Raw genomic sequence first — 21,499 nt, 5'->3', positions numbered from 1 at the left:
ACATTGTTCTCCGCCACAACCACGACCATCGCAATCATGCCCTCATAAAGCCGACATCACGGCCCTGAAAAAGAGTTAAACTTATCTGAAGAGCTTGGCCCGTACAACTCTCGACAATCCATCCACACTCATTGCCTCCAAAACACCAACTACTAGCTACCACCTAGACAGCTACCAGCCATCCTGAACAATGTCAGCCAACATCGACGCCATAGCCTCTGGCTCCGAGGCTATAGCCGGAAACCCCAATATCTCCTGGCCAACTGAGCGAGCATCCCACATTCCTTCAGAATGGCACCCTTCCTCCCTAAGTCCCGGTCGCCGCCCCAGCAATACCTCATCCACCTCCTCCGACTCCGCAACCCGCGACACCGATCCTTCAAATTTCCCCGATGGCAGTAAATCCCTCGCAGGTATCTCACTTCGAGCATTCTGTCTCGGTACATCCCTCGGAGTCGCAAGCACCGTGACGATATGTCTCGGCATCCTCTCCCCAACTCCTTTTTGGCGCGTCCCGTTCTTCATCGCTGCTCTGAGCCTCTTCCATTTCCTCGAATTCTATATCACGGCCTCGTATAATACCCCTTCGGCGGATGTGAAGGCTTTCCTGTTATCGAGTAATGGGTGGGCGTATAACGTTGCCCATGGGGCTGCGATGGTGGAATGTCTCGTTTCGAGTTACTTTTGGCCTGGTGGCTCAGTGCTAGGTTATTGGCTCTCGATCTCGATTCCTGTTTTTGGGAATCAGGTCTCTGTGTCCCTGCTCTTAATCCTGGGATTTGTCCTTACGGTCTTGGGTCAGATCGTCAGGTCTTTTGCGATGGCCCAGGCCGCCAGCAACTTTAATCACCATGTGCAGTCGGAGCATAGACAGGGTCATGTCCTTGTTACGCATGGATTATATCGTATCCTGAGACATCCAAGTTACTTTGGGTTCTTTTGGTGGGGACTTGGGACGCAGTTGGTGCTTGGAAATGTGGTTTGCTTCGTTGGGTATTCCTTCGTGCTGTGGAAGTTCTTTAATACGAGGATTAAACGTGAGTCTGACCTTCCCTCTCTCTCTTTCATTTTCCTGTGATGATATTTCTTGCGATTTTTGACTACTGACTCGCGCGTCCTTTAGGCGAGGAGGCCTTCTTGGTTCGGTTCTTCGGCGCTGAGTATATTCAGTACCGACAGGTGACGCCTGTTGGTATCCCTGGAATTCGGTGATACTCCAGCCATGTATAGATAGGTGATTGGACTGACTGTGGAGCTTGTACATTTACATTCAAATTTTGGAAATAGTGTTGAAATATTGCATATGATGGAGCTTAAATCCGGATCATTGGAATTGTATATTGGCTAGTTTCCACGGGTCCACTTGGACAGCAATCCCTTATAATCATAACGGGGGCAAAGTAAAAAGAAAAGATCCCACTGAAGCCCTCTATACGCTAGCTGCGACCGGCGCAGCAGTCTCCGATTCAGCGGGTGGAGTCACAGTGGTCTGAGCACCCGGGACCTTCGGCTTCTCGAAGCTCTTCATGGGGTAGTAGCCCCATCGGTCAAACATGACACGGTCCTCATCCCATCCATTGCAATCGGTAGTCAACATCTTCTCACCGGTGAACACAGCATTGGCACCAGCTTGGAAGCAGGCAACCTGTTGTTCCTCAGTCAACGCAATGCGACCAGCCGCAAGACGAATAATAGTACCAGGCATGACAACACGGGCGGTCGCAACAGTACGGAGGATACGGTCAAAGGGAATCATCTTCCGGTCACCAAGAGGAGTTCCCGGGATGGGGACGAGAGCATTAACAGGGAAAGATTCGGGGTGAGAAGGCAGGCTGGAAACAGTGTGCAGCAAACCCACACGGTCCTCATCTGTCTCTCCAAGTCCAAGAATACCACCAGAGCAAACATTAATGCCAGCATCGCGCACATGGTCCAATGTGCGGAGACGCTCGTCGTAAGAGCGAGTGGTGATAATGGTGGGGTAGAATTCGCGAGAGGTATCGAGGTTGTGGTTGTATGCAGTCAAACCAGCTTCTTTCAGCTCCTTAGCCTGGTTCTGATCGATCATACCCAGTGTCACGCAAACTTCCATGCCCATGTCTCGAATTCCGGAAACCATCTGCTTGACGTTCTTCAGACTGGTTTTCCGACCACGCATGTCACGCCAGGCGGCACCCATGCAGAATCGTGTGCTGCCGTTGGCCTTGGCCATACGGGCTTTCTCGAGAACATCGTCGACAGGACTCATTTTAGTGGCCTTGAGACCAGTTTGGTGTTTCGATGACTGGGCACAGTATGAGCAGTCTTCACTGCAACCACCAGTCTTGATATTCATCAATGTGCACATTTGAATTGCCGATGGGTCATGGAATTTACGGTGCACCGCTTGCTATGATGGCATTAGCTTTGCATCTTTGGAACTCTCTACCCGAGGTTATCCCCAGATGCCATTGGCTCGGAGAATTGTCTTGGATATTGATTGATTGGACCAAGCCCTGGCATGTTTAATACTTACAGATGCATATGTGAGCTGGTTCAAAGGAGTGTTGTAGATTTGACTGATTTCCTCACGCGTCCAATTGATGCGGGGTGCAGTAGCAGCAGTTGCCTCGACGAGAACATTGGGAATGCGACTGGCGAGTGAAGTAGCACTGGGCGGCGCTTGAACGGTACCGTAAGACCGCAGAGCGGTCCGTTGAAGGGACCTCTGCAATTTGAGAGACATTATGAGATATGGAAGAAGGGAGATTGGAGAGCTAGGAGAGTTTTAGAGAGGATGATTCAAAGAGGGGAAGATTCACCGGCTTGACGGTTACGACAATCATGTGGGGAAAGTAGAACCGCGGACGGATTCATATTATTGGAGCTTACGGGCAACCTTAACTAGCAATTTCATATGGAATCATTACGGAATTATTCATTGCCCAAGGAACGGGGAATATAGGGAAAAGGTTGAGTCCGGCTCCGTTGGCCCCAACATACGATATGCCCTCGCTACTTTCTAGACTTTCTAGACCTTGTTTACTGTTTTTTTTCCCTCGGAGATTCGGAGTATTCTGATCTTCAAAACTCAATTTAAACGATATCGGCCCGTCTATAACCGAGGTTGGTCCATGCTTCTTATTTTTTCTTATTCAGTATTCAGGAACGAGGTTTGTTGTGTGCTTGGAATTCGAGGCCGCATTCGTTGAGCGAGCCCTCTTTGCGTCATGGAATTGGACTACGGGATCCACAAAACTTCACCGGCCAATGATCGACATTAGATTACCATCAGGGGTAATGGTCTGTGCTGAATCGGGTCAATGGAAGTTCAGAAGAAATAGCCGCTTAGCTATGGAGGGGCTGGAATCTATTGAGTTATTAGTCTTAGATCCTAGTAAGAGAATAGAACGGAGTATGGGGCACCTATTGCCCCTGGAAAGACCGAATACGGAGTACGAACTCGAAGTGCTATTTGAACAGCTGAAACTTGAATCCAATAAATGAGTTGCACATGCATGATCAGCAATGCGAAGAAGCAAAAAAAAAGTTCAAATTTCTTGGTATGGACTCGGAATATGCCCGTGTCTCTCAGAGATAATGCAGGTGCCTCTCAAAAATGTTCACTCAAGGTGTGACTGTCTCTTTGAACTTCGTCAAGAGAATCGATTACGAGTTCAAATGTTCAATGTTCTCCAATATCACATTACGTATGTGAAAAAGGAGTTCAGTCAGGAGTGGAAGACATTTCCGCCAACTCAACTCCCACATTCGCCTGATGTCTTTGCATACAGGGAAACCAAAGGGTAGCAAGAATCTTTTGTTCTCGGAAATCACTGCTATTGCAATAAGATCTGAAACTGTGGATTCATGTTGAGCTATCAATTGAGTTGAAGAAATCAAGCTCTCCACTCAACACCTGGGCAGCTTCCAAAATGTTGCCTTGTTGAGGCCCCACCATAAACAAGCAATAGAGGTGAGGTGCCCACCAGATCTACTAACTAAGAGACCAAAATCAAACGTGGAGGAGAGATTCGGGTCTACAAGCTCCGAGTCGCTATTAATATCGATACATTAATGAGCAGCATCTTCAAGTTCTGCAGGTCATCAGTCGCTCGTGTATCAAAATTCAAACATTGACACCTCAGGCCTGAAATATTCTGCCTGGAGAATCAGGCATCTACATACTGACCATCATGTTCAAATGTTCAAGCACTTGAGTGCCATGACCAATTACTTCTGCTATTTGGGGGATATATGATAATATCCATGACATCTCAAATAGAGCTTTATATATGGGCATCTATTATAGTTGATAATATCTCCCATCGTCGATAAGCAGGACTGTCAACACCAGTCTCAACAGCACTTGGTAGGACGATGACGTGCGGAACAAGCCACCGTGATACCATCCTCAAGCTGACGTCGGAGTATGATGTACATACCTTGAAGAGCCCTTGACAGGACCAATGTGACCCAGTCAATGGCTGATCGCCCAGAATAAATTAACAGGGCCTCGTCATATCATCCCACTGACCACTGACGTCATTTAATCTATTTGAAGTGTATGACAATCAGGTCAAACAATCAGATGAATAAAACCACAGAAAGCGCTCTATATCTGAATACTCACTCCTTGCTACCTCCTCCCAGATCTCATCGTATGTGTTCTATTGCTAAATTATGGAGATTTGATGAACTTTCCAAAGGTCGATCATTCTAACCACGTCCGACTTATTATAGAACCCTCCCAAGCCATCCATCATGCCTGACATTCATGATCGTATCCGCCAGGATTTAATGAACAAAGAGATTGAGTTATGGACTGCTCTCACTTCCGCTGAACCAGCACCTCCCATAATAAAACTAAGCAACCCCGAAGCCAACTTCCTATTCCCGAAAAAGGAAGTCCTCACCCTGCAAGACGAGCGCAGATTTCGCAAGGCTCTGAGACCTCCTTTCCATCGATTCGATAGCTATGAGATGCTAGATGTCCGACTTATTATCATCGATCTCATGGCGGGTACAGTCACTTGCAAGGTTCATGCCCTGAGGGATAATAAGAAGTATCGAGTCACCTCACATACGACTTGGAGCCAAGCGTCTGATGGTGAATGGAGGATTGTGACGCACCAGGAAACACGTATTTAGAGAGAATACTTGAAACGTTGGAGCAGGGACAAAGGTGGAAGGACAAAGGTGGAATTTATACGATTTTGAGCTATGATTCTATGATCAGCATGTATTACGAATCAATTTTGTTTGCGATAATTTGAAGTTTGATATGATTTGCTGAGTGCAAACGTTATAAGTTCCACTAGGATGACAAGGATATCCACCAATCAAGTATTATAACCTGTATTCGAACATCCATCGAATTGATTTATCCATAGAGCCTCAACATTTGAATGGTCCCCCATGTTTAGCTCATGCGGTAGACTGAGTATTGGCCAACAAGTCCTCACGCCGCGCTTTGTGCGGGACTATAGTAGCGAAATTGGGAAATTTATGTCCCCAACACTCAGGTGCTTGTCTACGTAGGTCCACGGGTGTGTTCACATCCTCTCGAACCTTGATGGATCATGATGTTCACATATACTTAAATACTTATCCTGGGCAGTAGCATTTACAGCCCTGAGGTGGCTGATGACCTACATCACTTTTTATGGAAGAACCTACGGGATTCGAGGCTAGCTGCTACATAGTCAAGTTGGATATAGGCAACTGGCAGCCCCAGTAGAGGAATAAGCTGTAGGTTCAAGTGCCAGTGCTCAGGTTATGACAGGCGGCAAGCAAACATTTGAAAGGGCAGAAACGCAAGTAGTAAAAGAGGTCTATCTACAGTGGACGCTGAAGCTTATAAGAGTTCACTTTTTGGTCCCAAATTTGCCTCCATTGAACTCTTTCATCTCAACGATAAAAACAGGTAATCCCTCATGTCCAGGTTACCGGATACTCATAAATGACCTTGAAAAACTTGGTAAAAACTTGTGGTTCATTTGTATAAGTCTTGGATCCCCAGCATCCTGATGAAATATGTCTTGCTTGAACATCAGGAAATTAGAATAAACTCAGGCTGTGCTCTAAGGTTGTTCATTGATATGGATTCCAAAATGATCGTTAGGGTTAAGACTCAGAAGTGCGAGAAGCAATCAAGCTCTTGACATGTACCTATGATCATTGAAACCTCCTGCTTGGCACATCTATTTAAGAAATTACCATGATTCCAAGAAATCAATGGTTTGAGGCGGATGTTGGGAATTCCAAGGTAAATGGCTTTTCTCCTGAGATCATTCCCATGGTTATATGCCCAGGTAAGATCGTGATAGGCTACTCTGCTCCCCGCACCTCGTCTCGAGGTCCTCGGCACGGTGCATCAAGGACTTTGACCGAGATATGGTGGATTCATCTGTGCAGTGTCTTACTTTACTCTAGACCGAGAGCATAAGGAAGAGGAAATCATCTGTTTGATATCTCTATTCTCAATATGTTGTGAGGTATAGTGCATGGCCATGAAAAATAGCTCGTGGCTGATGAGGCATCAGCATGTAGACCACTGTCAGTGGCAGCTTAACTCATAGTGCTAAAACATATTCATTTTTTTGTAATTCTCTCTTATATTCAGTATCACGAACATTAGAAAAATACCATGGATAGACTGCCTTGAAACCTACACTTTCAATTGTGTTGGAACTTCCCCAGACTCACCTCGTAATCATCATGGGCCAATTTGCCGCGAGCTCCACTTCCACGGTTTGCCGGCATTCTCTTCCCCACACCCGATTTCCCCCCGCCCTGACCTCGACTCGATCATATTTTCTTGATGCGCTCCTTCTCTGCGTCATGGCAAAGCCGCAGGGCGCTATGCGGCACAAGCGCAAGTCCCGAGGACGCGGACTTCGCGCGACTACTGGTTGGTTAGTGTTCTCCCCCAGATTTCGGGGTTTCGTCGCTAATAGTCGCACTAGTCTAATCTGCAAGAGGCGACACGTCAAATGTGATGAGGTAGGTCATGCGCGACAATGAAGCCATTGACAACCTTAAATAAAATTATCAATCTAATTGGATAAATTATCAGGTACACCCTCAATGTGGTCCCTGTGCAAAAGGCCAGCGACCCTGCATGTATGCACCCCGCGACTCCCCATACGACCGCCCCTCGCCGGCAGAGGGGAATGCCTCCCGGTCCCCCACAGATTTGCCAACTATAGATATAACAAACGACCGGAGCTCTTTGCACGAACCTTTGCAGATCCTGGTCGATGCTTGCGACCAAGAACAACCTATTCAGTATACCAGTCCGCATTCAGAATCGCAGCATGCGACCGACACTATCGTGCCCGATAACCCTGCGTCTGCGGGTGCCGTTGTGCCGACCGCAAGATCCCCATATACATATGCCCCATCACCAGGAACAGAAAGTTCCTGGTCGTCTAGAGCTGCGCCTTTAAGCTGGTTTGAATTACTTGCTACCGACGCTGCAAATGCCGATGACAGATTCCTCTTATCCTCACCTCAGCAGTTCCCGCGAACTCACGCCCACACACATAACCAGGTTGATACTGGAGAAGACCCACGAAACAGCTCCAATCTCCGACCAAGAACATTGCGTGAAAGTCAAAGCTTCAATGCGGCGGCGTTTCCACAGGATCCTGAAATAGCGCAGCGATTTGCGTCACAAACCCCCGAGTTGTCGTCTGCCATATCTAGTGTACCATCCTCGTGGAGCTCGAAATATTTGATTGATCTTTCACCGCTCGAACACTATCTGTTTCAATACTTTGTGCGCATCTCAAGCAAGTGGTTGGATTTCTACGACCCAGAGAAGCATTTCGCCTCTTCGGTTCCTCAGCTGTCTCTTCGCAACGTGGGCTTAATGAGGGCTCTCCTAGCATTGGCTGCACGACATCACTCTTTAAGTGAAGGGGAGCCCGCATATCCCGGAGGAGTTCCAGCGCGGGCGGGGAACACTTCATCTCATGGAGAGAACACAATTGACCGTAATCTGGCCGTGCAATATTACTTCGAATCCCTCCACTACTTGAACAAAGCTATGCAGCACTCTTCCTACGCACGCAGTCGAGAATTGATCGCCACTGCCATTCTTATCAGCACTTACGAAATGATCGATGGCTCCAATCAAGACTGGGAGAGACATCTGAAGGGGGTATTTTGGATCCAACGATTCCAAGATAACGACGGCGAATCCGGAGGTCTCCGATCGGCTGTATGGTGGGCCTGGATCCGACAGGATGTGTGGGTAGCTATGCGCGAACGACGTCGTGTCTTCAGTTTCTGGAACCCCAAGAAACTAGTATCAGAGTTATCTGCTTCTGAACTCGCAACTCGGGCGACATACCTACTTGCACAATGTGTCAACTACGCCTCGAAGGAGGAACAAGGGGCTTCAGACCTTGAACGTCGCTTGGATCGCGGAAGCGAACTCCTCTTTATGCTTCAGGAATGGCATGCTCATCTACCACTTGAATATAACCCTCTCCCTGTTGTGTCAAGCACGGAGATATTCCCTCCTATCTGGGTTCATCCCCCATCCTATGCGGCTGCATTGCAGGTTCACAGTCTTGCTCGGATTCTTGTTACACTTCATCGGCCCTCGTCAGGTGGCGTTGAGGATTTCCGTGCAGCGCAGAAATTGTTGACACTGTCCGTGAACACGATCTGTGGCATTGCGCGATCTGTAGATGAGAATGATCAAGCGGCGAATATTGTTTCTCTACATACTATATTTGGAGGTATGTTTTATCCGTTCTTACCTACGCATCTTTGTCTAATATTCCCTAGCTGGTATGTGCGTTTCGACTCCACATGAACGTTTGGCGCTTTTGGATATTCTCGAAACTTGTCAGCGCAGAGTACGCTGGCCTTTGAATTCTTTGACAAAGGAACTCGAGTTGGAATACGGGAAAGACTCGTTTCATGATTTGCTAAGGTGATCACCATTCAATACAAATGGGTCTTGAAGACCTTTCAAATTTGCGGAAAGTCTCTGATGCTTTCATCGATCTTATCCCAATCTTTCACCGTCTTTCGTCGCACACCAGTCTCGATTTGGCCATCAGATAGCCTGCCGCCCTCGGAATGGGGAAAGTAGTGTGTGATCAGTTCCTAGCTCTCGGAGTAATCACTACCCTTGAGGCTGTGGATCTTCCTCGTGGCTCCGGATATCGGGAATAGGTGAAAGACGGCATTCCCACACCCGAATCGCCCTTGAATGAAGTGGGAAATAGGATTACGTCCTATGTAGAGATTGAATCCTTAACTACTGTTCAAATTAAGGCCTAATCTATTCCAAGCTGCGCCAGAGGCTCTGTTTTCATCACTTCCAGACAGACCTGGGTGACTCAGATGGACAATTCCAATAGAAACACCAACAAGAGTTATTTAGACGAAACTCCCGAATTGAAATCAAGATCGGAATGCATATCACTTTTCAATTTTACACATTCATAAAATTCGTATGAATTACAGAAAAAGCTTCAGGTCGTAGAGACCAGACAGTCTATACAGAATCGACACTCACTCCTCCACGAATAACTTTGCCCGACTACGGAACCAAACATGCAATCCAGCAAAGACCACAACTCCCAATGCCAGCATTGCGGAGATAACAGAAAATCCCATGATGTACTTTGGACTATCGGATTCGGGGAAAAGGTAAGATCCATAGATCTGAGCCAGGTTTCCCATGGCATTCACCAAAGCAAGGGCCACACCTCTTGCCTGTGGGTGCATACCAGCAAATGCTGAGGATGCATAGGCTAGCGTGCCTCCATTCGTAGCCCATAGGCCACATGCCATTAATATCATCAGGACATATCGCGCTGTGTGATCGTACACCACACATACGATGATCGAGCAGATAAGGGCGAATGCGAGCAAGCAGGCAATAATGAATCCTCGCCAGTGAGGGACTTTATCCCCGAAGTACGAGGTAATTCCGGTAGCAACAAATGCTGCGCCGTAAACTGGGACGGTGAGAAGGTTGATTTTCTCGGTTGTGGCTGTTCCGAATAGTCCTTTCACGAGGGTTGGGTAGAAGTAGGTCAATGTGCTGGATCCGACGATGACCTGTCAAGAAAACACACAGTTAGTTCATCGGACTAAATGGAAGGAATAAAGGGAATGTAGGTCTCACCATATATCCAACAACGAATGCCCATGTACGCCAGTCACGGGCGGCAACCTTGACAGCGCCCCAATTGCTCAACGGGGCACTATCTTCAGTGACAGCAGTCACATTCTCGGAAGCCAAACGGGCGACAGCAATTTGTCTCTCGCACTCGGATAGCCCTTTTGAGGTGGCTGGAAAGTCAGGGAGAATGAAAAGAGCAATAAGAGCGAAGCCAATAGTAGCAGCACCCTCCACAATAAAAAGCCAGCGCCATCCTTGGATTCCATGGGCGCCTTCAAGGGCGTCCATGATTCCAGCTGCAATCAGACTACCGAACGCGCCCGATAGCACAGCGGCGGAGATGTATACACCGAAGCGTTTTGATTGCTCTGTGCGCTTATACCACGATGAAAGAACGAGTAGTACACCCGGAGCGAAGCCGGCTTCTACACTTCCGACAAGGATTCTTAGAACGACGAGATGGGTGTAGCTTTTGATCACGGACATGAGACAGGTGAGCACACCCCAGAGTATCATGATGGAAGGGAGGAAAATCGATGGCCGGGTTCGGCCTAGGACGAGGCTGTGGAGGACATACGATTAATGACACTGGCCAGAGGCTCAAGGGACTTGAATGTAAACATACTTGCTGGGCACTTCGAAGACCACGTATCCTACGAAGTAAACCACCAGGGCCACTGAGTACTGGTTCGAGGTGAGGTTGAGGTCTGTATCCATTCCAGATACCTTCGCGTTGGCAATGCTACGCTCCCATGTTAGTATCATGAGAGAATGGACCTAGGTTAGGACGCTCAACTCACTTGGTACGATCCATATAAGATAAAAGATACATGATCCATATCACTGGCAACAGCATCAGATCAATCTTCCTCACGAGCGCCTTCTCTTCTTTGGGGGAGAAGGTCATGTCGATGGTAGCATGCTCGATTTCTTTAGAGCTAACATCCTTCTGACACGAGTCGTCGAAATCAGATGCATCCATAGTCAACCTTGGTATTTTGCAGAGATAGAAGATGAAAAGAAATTGGTGAAGACAACCGCTTCTGCAAGGGACTATTGAACTTCTTAAATTAGAATATTTATGTCTGAACCATCGTACGGCGGCCGACCATACTTCCGTATTTCGCTGTTTAACGATGACGGCAGCCATGCCCCATGCTCTTCATCGAATGATTCCATGCACACGGCTTCCCTGATCCGGTACCAAACTGGGGTTGATAGGATCCACCTCCACACTTCAAGTTCGGACGCCATACGGCTGTCCCCACAAACTAGGTCATCATTAGCTTGCCGAGGGACTCGTCTCGAGGCACTCTTGCGGGGCTGGACCTAGCCAATTGAAGTCACGAGTTTTGTCTCGCAGAGATTCCGTATGCCGCTTGCTCCGTCCGAGTATAGTGCATACATGGGTGTATGCAGGTGGGTGTTGACATGGGCGGGGACCTGCAGGAGGCACTAGTTCCCTCGGCTAGGGGCATCGCTGAATTTCGGCACCGGGGTCTTATGAGTAGAACTGTGACGTATTAATTAAGGTATTCCTTTTGATCTTTTATTTTCTCAATAAAGTATATCCGTGATGTTGGTATGGTCATGGTTTGGAACTTACGTTGAGGTTTGTATGGTTATGTCAAGTTCGATCGTGAGATCAAATGCGGCGTTTGACGGAGTCTGGAGCGCTTATAATCATCTCAAGTGCCTCAAAGTTTTCTAAACAGTGATATAAACTAATTAGAGCAGATAAAATAGGTTTCTACGAATTCTCTACCCTGAACAGTCCAGTCTTCCAAGATTATGGTTTGGTATGCATTACTAGGAAGCGATGGATCCAGACCAAGTGCATTAGTTGTGTTACTTTGCCTTCACTTTTGATATATCGATGACCTGTAATCGTTTATATGTGCTCTGATGGATTTCTTCCCGGCTGGTAAGAGAACGATATTAAAAATGTTAAACATGTTGAACTTGACAATAAAGCGTTTCAGCTAGCAGTGTTATCAATATCGCTCCGAGTCTCCGACCATCACTATTCATGCGCGTCTAGTATATAGAGTCCGCAGTTCTAAGAGGAGACCTCTAATTATTAGTATCCTTTCTTTTGAAACTTTGACTCGGATCTCAAACTTCAAGTTAAAGTTTAGGGTTATGTGCTTCAAGCCCTGGAGTTGACAGGTGAATGTCCTAAGTAGCCCTAGAGTGAATCACCAAAGACGATGAAACAGGGTTACTGCCAAAACGGTGAGTCACGCGCCAAAATATACCTTGTGGCTGCAGAGCCGCTTTCACATGGTGTCCAGGGTATTGTATGGCCCTTCAGGGAAAAAAAACCCCCCAATTTTTCTTTGAAAAATCTATTATAAAAATTCCAGATTCAGGATCATGATAGTAACAAAGAATTCAGATTCTTGAGCCCAATAAGCTAGTCATTAGTATTTGGCAAAGGGAAAATGTGAGACTGGTCTAACATCGATGTTCATTCACTGTCATTCACCGGTATCACATGATGAAGTCATCTCTGACCGCCTTCCTTAGCCTCACTTTTTTTCAGTGAATGATACAACTTCTTCTTGATATCTATGGCAGTTGCGCTGCCAACTTTTTTCAATCTTCTTCTCTCTCCACCCCTTTTCTACCTTTCCTCCTCATAATATTCTACATCCTTGACACTCTAAAATTCATCCAACACAATTTTAAACTGCATGCGACAGATATTTTCGATTTGAAGAAGGCGCAACGCGCCGCAATCCACCAACGGCCTTAGGCCGTCGACCTTCTTAATAATCGGCCTAATCTTTGCGATTCTCACGCTTTTCTCCTCTTCCTACCTCCATTCTCATCCTCGACCGTCTACCCCCCCCAACTTTCCGTACAACAACCAACACCATGGCACGTGGAGGCGGCGGCGGCATTCGCAAGCGGGGCCCTACTCGCACCGACCGAGACCGAGACCGAGATGGCGACATGGATATGGACCAAACTGGCGCACGCGGTGGCAAGCAAAACCGAGGCACCAACGCACGATCCCGTGGACGTGGAGGTCGCGCTCCTCCTCGCGCTCCTACAGGAGGCCGACCGCAGATTCGCGACCTCGCCATGATTGAGCGGGCCATCAGCATGAAGGAATCTCAAGTCAACCTCCGAACCGGAAAGAACACTGCCAACCCACTGGAAGAAATCAGTATTAGCGGTTGGAAGGAAAGCACAGCTGCAAAGAATCGCGACGGCGGTGTTTCCAACCTTGTCTCATTTATCGAACGAAAGATGATCGCGAACGCCAGATCTGGGACCCGCCCTAAAGTCACCAAGGTATGTTCAACTTCCGGAGATAGCAGCCACCACTATACGAAACTTGACGCCACCGGGTCCAACATTCGCGCATTTGTGAAAGTCGTTTAATTGGGCAGAACGACTACCGCGCTCTCTCCTCTTTTTGTTCCCTCTTTCCCTCTTTATCCGTCTACCATTGCCGGGTTACCCAGCGTCCTCCCTTGTCGTTGGATGGCATTCCGACTTTCCCCCAGCGTCATCTTTGCGCCCTACTAACATTCGACTAGTCACGGGTTGAAGGAGATACCCTTGTTGTATCAGTACGACCGGAGTGGGCGAGCTATGTGACTAATCTCAATGGAGCCCAGTTTGCTGGAACTATCATAACTGTGGAACCCTACGATTCTTCCTCGAACGTAGCCCTGACCCGTGAGCTTGGAGTGACCGGCGAACTATCTGCCGCAACTGAAGACACAAAGACTAAATTGTCTGCCATCCTCTCCAAACGTTACTACTCCGATACCAAACTGCTCAATCTTTCGAGCCTCGCCGCTGACCCTGACCTTCTGGCCATGGGCATTTTCAACAGCATTACTACACAGTCCAAGTTCTTCCCCGCTTTGATGAAGGTGTGGTCACAGGGATTCGAAGATCCTACTGCTCGACGCGAAGCAGTTGTGAGCGTCAGCTTGGCCGGCAATCAACTCGAAAACCTCACAGTTGTGACTTCCTTGGCCGCAACAATCCCCGGTCTGAAGAACCTGGATATGTCCAACAACAAAATCAAAGATTCCAGTTCATTCAACTCTTGGCGCTGGAAATTCCGCAATCTTGAGTTCTTGGATCTGACTGGTAATCCTTGGTGCTCTGATGAGGGCTTCAAGAACACACTGATGAAGTGGTACCCCACTTTGCAGACCCTGAATAACGTGCAGGTCCGCACTGCAGAGGAAATTGCAGCTCTGAAGAAGACCCCCATCCCTGTTCAAGTACCTTTCTTCCAAGACGAGGCTGACATCGTCGCCAACTTCATTGGCCCATTCTTCAGCGGCTTTGATAATAACCGCACTGAACTTGTCAACCGCCTCTACGACGACCGCTCCATTTTCTCTTTCAACATCAACGTCGCAGCACCCAAGGCTCCCGAGGCTGAGACTCCCGCCTGGGACCCTTACATCAAGAAGAGCCGCAATCTTCTGAAGATCAACCACCTGCCCGCCCAAATGTCCCGTAGCCACACTGGCAAGGATAAGATTTGCGAGATTTGGAACTCCCTCCCGCCAACCCGTCACCCTGATAGTGCCGTCAATGCCAACCAATACTTGGTAGAATGCAACCCGATCCCTGGACTTGCCGATCCAACTGGCCAGAGCCCAACTGGCGTCGGAGGTCTCCTCGTTATGGTTCATGGCAAGTTTGAGGAAAGTGTCGGAGGAAAGGTTGAGAGCCGCAGCTTTGATCGAACCTTCGTTCTCGGCCCCGCGGTCGATGGCAGTATCCGAGTTATCAACGATGCCCTCTGCCTTCGCGCCTATGGTGGCTCCGATGCCTGGGTCCCGGAGACTCCACAGGCAATCACTCAGGCTATTGTTCCTCCTGCTATTACTGCCGCTCCTACTGTTACTCCTTCTGCACCTATTATCCCGGCTGCCCCGTCTGGTCTGCCAGTCGGTTACGGCGCTCCCGCTCCTGGCAAGACTGATGCTGAACTCCAGAAAGAGCAGCTCATTGCCCAGCTGAGTGCGAAGTCAAACATGACCTTGCAGTACACCGAGATGGCACTTTCGAGCAACGGATGGGATCTCCAGGCTGCCTGGACCAACTTTGAAAACTTGAAGGTAGGTCCAACCTGTGCCTTAGGCAAATTGTCTTCTCCATATTCCCCAACTCTTCATACTAACTTCATTTCTTAGGCCCAGGGTGCTCTCCCTGCCGATGCTTTCCGTGCTGCAGCCGAACTCTAAGCACATTTGACACCTTGTGCATCTTGATTTCCATTAATCAATTACACCAATCTACAATACCAACTCCGCTCAGTACTCAGTACTTTCCTTCCCACAGAAAACAAAACAAAAAGAAAAAAAAGCGGAAAACCGCAACCCACGATACAAAATCAAAAGGCATCGAGAAAATGAATAGGAAAATGGTCTTTATCCGGTGTCACTGGTGCACACCCGCTCATGAATTTTTAACTCTGCATCGCGATCACTCTCATGCTGCATGGCTCAGGGAAATGATATTGCTTTGTTATCACACCACTTCAATGTCCCTCTTGGACATCTGCCAACATTGGCCGTCAATAACGAAAAGTTAAAATCTTGAAAAAAATACTATTGACAAATCAAAAATATTCCTTTTTGTAATTCAGAAACATTGTAGGCCAGTAAGATTCGTCCCTATTACATATGAGGTATTATTCCCAGCCAGCTGGGACATGCTAGAAGGGCATATCAGAAGCTAAGATATGATGGACACTAGTAGGCAGCAGGAAGAACATTGAAGCAAACTCAGGTCTACCTACTACTATGACTAGCTAAAATTGAACTTCAAGTTAAAATCAAGACTTGTAAATAATGCAATCTCTGTATATTCTCTCAAAAAGTCATAAGTATCTGACAAGGAAAATCACATCTATTAAATGTAGTTTGTATCAGCGTCGCAAATAAAAAAAATAAATAAAGGAAATTCGGTTCATGACTCGGACTCGGATCATCTAGCCAAAGGCTATCATGCAAATGCAGTCTACTCATAGTAGATTTAGTGCCCATTCTCCTTCTCAGCCTGGGTCTCAAGCTCATCTTCATAAGCCGCAATTGACGCAGAGCTGCGAACACGCTGGAGCTGGCTTTCAACGTAATTGTGTACATGCTCATCACCATCACCATTCGTGGATAGCGCGGCGGTGCTGTCATTTCGACTTATCGGGCCACTACCGATTTCGTCATCATCTAGGAATGTCGATGCGGCGGGTGTGACATCGCCGGCGATTGTGGAGTTGAAGTCGCTTCGGTTTCCGATGGATCGCGTTGTAGAGGATCGACGCACGGATGGTCTTCTTGACCCGGCGCCACGGCCTCGGCTGGAGCGAGAGAAGATATCATCGAAGTAGTGGGATGCGGCGGCGAAGGGGGATCGTGGAGTTTGGGGGAGACGGCAGTTGATTCTGGGATTGTTAGTGAAATGAAGAAAAATGACTTGGTGAGATGATTGGACTTACCCAGTATCGTGGATGATCTTTGCAATCAAACCTGTCCATCCACATTGATGCGATGTACCCAATCCCCGACCTGTATCTCCGTCGAAGAATTCATTGAACCACATGTAATCCTTCCAGTGCTCATCGAAGTCGAGAAGATCGTTGGAGCCGTTACAGGCACGACGTCCCTCATCGTTACGAGCAAAGAGATGCTGCATACGATGTTGAAGCTCTTCCGCTACATGTCCTAGATGCATGTAATCGCCCGATCCAGTGGGACACTCGATCTGGAATGAATCGCCATAGAACATGTAGAAGCGGAGAAGAGACTCCACGAGGAGGAAGTTGACGCAAAGCCAGATCGGTCCACGCCAGTTGCTGTTACCGCCGAAGAGCGCGCTATCGGAGTCACCGGGGACGTATTTCACGCCGAAGGTTTGTCCGTTCACGTCCATAGAGTAGGGATTCTCTTCGTGGAACTTGGACATGGATCGGATACCATGCTTGGCTAGGAACTCGGTCTCATCGAGCATTCGCTTCAAGATCTTCTCTAGGCGATCTTTGCTTACCAGCGCCAGAAGCAGACGGTCGTCCTTACCACGGCGCTTGATACTGGCGATGTTTCGCTCGGCTACGTCGGCCTTGTTCTCGACGAACCACTCCAGTCGTCGTTTGAATGAGGGGAACTTGTTGATGAGTTCTGGCTCAAGGGTGAGAACACCGTAGAGTGGGATCAAGCCGACAAGGGAACGGATGGGGAGTTGCTGGGTCCATGGGCCGCCGTAGGAAATGGCATCATAGTAGAAGCTGTTTCCGAGTCAGTGTCTAGAAATCGAGGATTTCAGAGATTTTCAATGGAATTACTCACTTGTCTTCCTCATTCCATAGCGATTGGATCTTGTCTTCGCCGGATCGGAATGTCATTGCATCGCTAATAAGGATGAAATGCTCGAAGAACTTCGAAGCAACTAGAGGGCGACGTTAGTAAATGTTTCAAAGGCGCGATCAATATCGTAAGACTTACTATCTTCGTAAGTGCGGCGATGCTTGGCAAGCTCCAGAGCAATGTTCAGCATACACAGACAGTAGAATGCCATCCATCCTGTGCTGTCTGCCTGCTCTAATACACCACCTGTGGGCAGAGGCTCAGATCGGTTGAAGAGACCGATATTGTCCAGGCCTAAGAAACCACCCTCAAAAACGTTCTTCCCTTCAGAGTCCTTGCGGTTGACCCACCAGGTGAAGTTCAACAACAGCTTCTGGAAGACACGCTCGAGGAAATCCAGGTCCTGTCGTCCATACATCTTGCGTTCAATCTTGAATGTACGGAACACAGCCCATGCGTGCACAGGTGGGTTGACATCACCAAAGTTCCACTCATAAGCAGGCAGTTGCCCATTAGGATGCATGTACCACTCGCGGGTCATGAGATCGAGCTGCTTCTTTGCGAAGTCAGGATCGATCATCGCTAGCGGGATACAGTGGAAGGCTGTATCCCAGGCAGCGAAAAATGGGTATTCCCACGAGTCTGGCATGGACAAAATATCATCAATGTATAGGTGGCGCCACTGCTCATTGCGAATACCCTTTCGGCCTGGAGGAGGAGGAATCTCATTTGGATCACCATTGCTCCATTGGTCCCAGATGAAATTGTAGTACTGTTTGCACCACATCATTCCAGAAAAGGCCTGTCGCTGAATGTTTCGGAGATCCTCACTCATGGGCAGAGGGCTAATGCGACTGTAGAAGTCATCGGCCTCGGCACGACGCGCTTCGATCACGTCGTCGAGTTGCTCCTCGTCCACGAACTCGATCTTCTTCCGGGAGAAGCGGAATCGAACAACCGCACACTCTCCTGGTGGAACCTCGTCGCCGTTGTCAAAGGCGTACCAGGCTGCGAGCTTTGTTCCCTCCTTGGCAGGATTGACGGCATCTTTCTCGTCGTCGACAATGTATCGGTGGAAAGCATCCTTCACATATGGCTGATCATTCTTGGTCTTCCAGAGCTTTTCGTTGTTAGTCTCGTTCTCAGTGAACATCAACTCAGGTTGGATATCCTCATCGCTGGAGCCCACAGGAGGGGATGGTGCAAAGCAAGCAAAGCGGTCTCCCAACTTGTGGTGTTTAGACTTGGCAATTCGGGGGCCTTCCTCCTTGATGCTCGGCTTAGGGGTGCCTTCCTTCTCATAACCCCAGGCCCATGTGTTTCGGAACCAGACTTGAGGAACGATGTGTAGGGGAGCAGGGTCGGGACCTCGGTTGTATGCGATAACTCGGAATAGCAGCTCTTCTTCGTCATCCCCTTCCTTGGCAGTTTCAATGAAGATATCCCAGTAGCGGTTGTCTTTGAAAGCGTCAGTGTCAAGAATCTGGTATTCTCGCTCCAAGCGCGATCGCTTAGCATTTTCTTCGACTAGTTCCTCGTATGGAAATTTGCATTGGGGGTATTTGTAGAGAAATTTCATGTATGAATGCTGTTAAAAAATGGACATGTTAGAACGGCTCTCCCTTCCTAGTCAGCAATTTTCAAGGAGTCACCTACAGTGGGAGTATTATCAACGTGGAAATGGGCCTCCTTAATACTTTCGCCATGATTTCCTTCTGGGTTTGACAGACCGAACAGGCGCTCTTTGAGAAATTCACTAAATACCTGTGAGTAACTTCCCCCTTTATTGCGGGGTCAACCAGATGATCGGCTTACTCTTTCTCATTCCAGAAGGAAAATGCAATGTTCTGAATTCCGTGGGTATCGGAGACACCGGCAATGCCATCCTCTCCCCAGCGGAAAGTTCGCGACCGGGCATGATCATGGGAGAAGTCTTTTCTAATTAGTCTGGAGTCCATGCGAGGGGTTTCTCAACTGGGTTGACTTACAACTCCATGCATCACCATTATCGCTGAGAACTGTTAGCTCTGATTCTGCCTATCAAGATAGAAAGAATGTGACTTACGAATAATCCTCTCGGACTGTGACACAACCACGATAAGCTCATTAGCATTGCACTCCCTCTCTCAATGTCCAGGCTTTGTCTCCGATCGGACTTACCGGTTGCCCATTGTCGTTCAGCAACATAGGGACCCCATCGTTTCCAGTAATGAGTGCGTTCACGATCTTCCTTTAAACGCTTCTCCTCCTCGGTGAGATACTCATGCTTGTCGATCAGCACCATAGTGGACCCGACTCCGAAATCCCTAAGGGATCGGCTTTCAGGATTGGGATTGGAATATGATACCTGAAAAGGAAATCAATATGACGGGAAAGAGAGATAAATAGGTCTGGTAAAGGGCCTGAAGAACCTTGGAAGGAAAGAAAAAAAAGGTCGGGGAAGAAACCTTGGAATCAGGGAGGGGCAGCTTGTTACTCCGCATAGCTACCTGACAGCTTCGAGACAATGACGGCACCAGTGGAGTTGATTGCGGGAGTGATTGGCTATTAGATGTTCGATAGGGATCTGGACTATCGGAAGCAGGGAACAGACAAAAAAAAGAAGTCAATTCTACATTTCTAAATTTAAGAATTCTCTTATACTCTAGAATTTAGCATTTAGTTTTTAGGATCTTCAGGTACATTCCTTCATGGACTCTCAAGCTGATTGACAGAAAAAAAATGATGACCTGTCGATATCCATGGATACTAGTATTATTTTGGAGTAGGGTTAAGCGGCCCGAGCACTTGCACAGCGGACAACTGGCACAGAGTGTACTACTAGTAGTGTCATAGACCAAGTTGATCTCCTTTACATTACTTTAAGGCTACTACTATATTAGTGCCAAGTTCCACAGATGGTATCACTGCATCATGAATTAGTTTTAATATAGATTTGCCATGTAGGTGGTGCCTATAACAGTCGTGTAGCCTAAATCCTCCTATGGCCCGTAGAAAGAAAAAAGTAGAAAAAGAAATTAGTAAAACTAAAAATAAAAATACCTTTTATTCAGCTACTAGTAGATACCTATCTCTTACTTTACTTTTCTCTTACTTTATTTTCCTCTCACTTTAGGTACTACTAGTAGTATCTCTTACTTTAGTTATCTCTTACTTTATATATCTCTTACTTTAGCCTTAGATAGAATATCAAACTTTTTATATCCTGTTAAGAAAGTTTTCCAGGGCTGGGCAACTAGTGGTAAACTGATGATCAAAATTCATCATGGGAAAGTGGGCTTTAGCTATGTGGCTGTTATAGCGCCCCTATAGATGCCCCTAAATTTAACCCATTCCACATGAAGCAATTTTAGCCCACAAACTTGAAATCTCTAGAAAACAGCGCCATTGACAATATAGGAACCTTTTCCAGGGTTCATGATACCCATGTGCCTACTTAATCAGGGCCACCCCTCTAACTAGGCACAACATTTGAAGTAACCCTGGTAGTCGTCAACCTCGGGAAGGAAACCTTAGAAATAGTTCTTCTGCAACCGATATCATGATGAAGCCCTGGCTTTCCATACATAATTACCTCCGTATAATACGCTCTTGCAGATACATGATAGCCATGGGTCAATAAACAGTAAAAGCCAATTTCAATCCATTTTTGGGCATGGAGTCAGCTTCTGGTGGAAACTCGAAGTAGATTAGTTTCGAGCCGATCCTTTTAAGTACCCTGTCACGGTCTAATAGAGCCTTAAAAGTTTTCAAATGTTTTTATAGTCCCTAAGCTTACATAATGTGCATATTTCTCATTTAAGTTACCTAGTGGTTACTGTAAACATTGAATATGTATCAGAGAGATTCCTATACCTAGCAGGAAGAGTAAAGTAGGAGGTACTGAATACCATCACCACACTCCAGGGCTGACATTCAATGTTAATCCAGATGATGTCTGCACAAAAATTTATAGATATGGGTAATATTACGCCCCCTTATAGTATGCACAGAGTCAAATCATTGTGCTAGCTCAAGTGCT

The 21,499-nt window shown here is 47.4% G+C and overlaps 7 protein-coding genes across 7 annotated transcripts; 4 read left to right on the top strand and 3 right to left on the bottom strand.

Moving 5' to 3' along the window:
- Positions 1-190: 190 nt before the first annotated feature.
- On the top strand, positions 191-1,212 carry N7483_000141 (protein-S-isoprenylcysteine carboxyl O-methyltransferase; the record flags this gene model as incomplete). The annotated part of the gene is made up of 2 exons (XM_057083579.1): positions 191-1,037; positions 1,124-1,212. The coding sequence occupies 2 exons, from the start codon at positions 191-193 to the stop codon at positions 1,210-1,212; spliced, it is 936 nt and encodes a 311-aa protein (XP_056949728.1).
- Positions 1,213-1,429: 217 nt separating this feature from the next.
- On the bottom strand, positions 1,430-2,725 carry N7483_000140 (biotin synthase; the record flags this gene model as incomplete). Its single annotated transcript, XM_057083578.1, has 2 exons — positions 1,430-2,389; positions 2,516-2,725. The coding sequence occupies 2 exons, from the start codon at positions 2,723-2,725 to the stop codon at positions 1,430-1,432; spliced, it is 1,170 nt and encodes a 389-aa protein (XP_056949727.1).
- Positions 2,726-4,743: 2,018 nt separating this feature from the next.
- N7483_000139 (uncharacterized protein) lies at positions 4,744-5,130 on the top strand (the record flags this gene model as incomplete). The annotated part of the gene is made up of 1 exon (XM_057083577.1): positions 4,744-5,130. The coding sequence occupies one exon, from the start codon at positions 4,744-4,746 to the stop codon at positions 5,128-5,130; it is 387 nt and encodes a 128-aa protein (XP_056949726.1).
- Positions 5,131-6,699: 1,569 nt separating this feature from the next.
- Positions 6,700-8,933, top strand: N7483_000138 (Zn(II)2Cys6 transcription factor; the record flags this gene model as incomplete). Its single annotated transcript, XM_057083576.1, has 4 exons — positions 6,700-6,896; positions 6,948-6,984; positions 7,058-8,732; positions 8,782-8,933. 4 exons carry the CDS (start codon positions 6,700-6,702, stop codon positions 8,931-8,933), a joined length of 2,061 nt encoding a protein of 686 aa, XP_056949725.1.
- A 583-nt stretch (positions 8,934-9,516) lies between these two features.
- Positions 9,517-11,114, bottom strand: N7483_000137 (uncharacterized protein; the record flags this gene model as incomplete). The annotated part of the gene is made up of 4 exons (XM_057083575.1): positions 9,517-10,068; positions 10,136-10,694; positions 10,758-10,874; positions 10,933-11,114. 4 exons carry the CDS (start codon positions 11,112-11,114, stop codon positions 9,517-9,519), a joined length of 1,410 nt encoding a protein of 469 aa, XP_056949724.1.
- A 1,898-nt stretch (positions 11,115-13,012) lies between these two features.
- Positions 13,013-15,360, top strand: N7483_000136 (uncharacterized protein; the record flags this gene model as incomplete). The annotated part of the gene is made up of 3 exons (XM_057083574.1): positions 13,013-13,435; positions 13,684-15,234; positions 15,310-15,360. 3 exons carry the CDS (start codon positions 13,013-13,015, stop codon positions 15,358-15,360), a joined length of 2,025 nt encoding a protein of 674 aa, XP_056949723.1.
- Positions 15,361-16,153: 793 nt separating this feature from the next.
- On the bottom strand, positions 16,154-19,762 carry N7483_000135 (uncharacterized protein; the record flags this gene model as incomplete). Its single annotated transcript, XM_057083573.1, has 9 exons — positions 16,154-16,559; positions 16,614-17,399; positions 17,461-17,560; positions 17,617-19,066; positions 19,135-19,234; positions 19,294-19,411; positions 19,467-19,489; positions 19,544-19,559; positions 19,639-19,762. The coding sequence occupies 9 exons, from the start codon at positions 19,760-19,762 to the stop codon at positions 16,154-16,156; spliced, it is 3,123 nt and encodes a 1,040-aa protein (XP_056949722.1).
- Positions 19,763-21,499: the final 1,737 nt, after the last annotated feature.

The sequence above is a fragment of the Penicillium malachiteum genome (assembly GCF_028827825.1).
Source record: "Penicillium malachiteum strain IBT 17515 chromosome Unknown utg000001l:1.0-8184562.0:1.0-8186909.0, whole genome shotgun sequence".
In the NCBI taxonomy this organism is placed as follows: domain Eukaryota; kingdom Fungi; phylum Ascomycota; class Eurotiomycetes; order Eurotiales; family Aspergillaceae; genus Penicillium; species Penicillium malachiteum.
The sequence above is the reverse complement of the archived record's forward strand: the minus strand, read 5'-3'. Positions and strand labels throughout refer to the sequence as shown.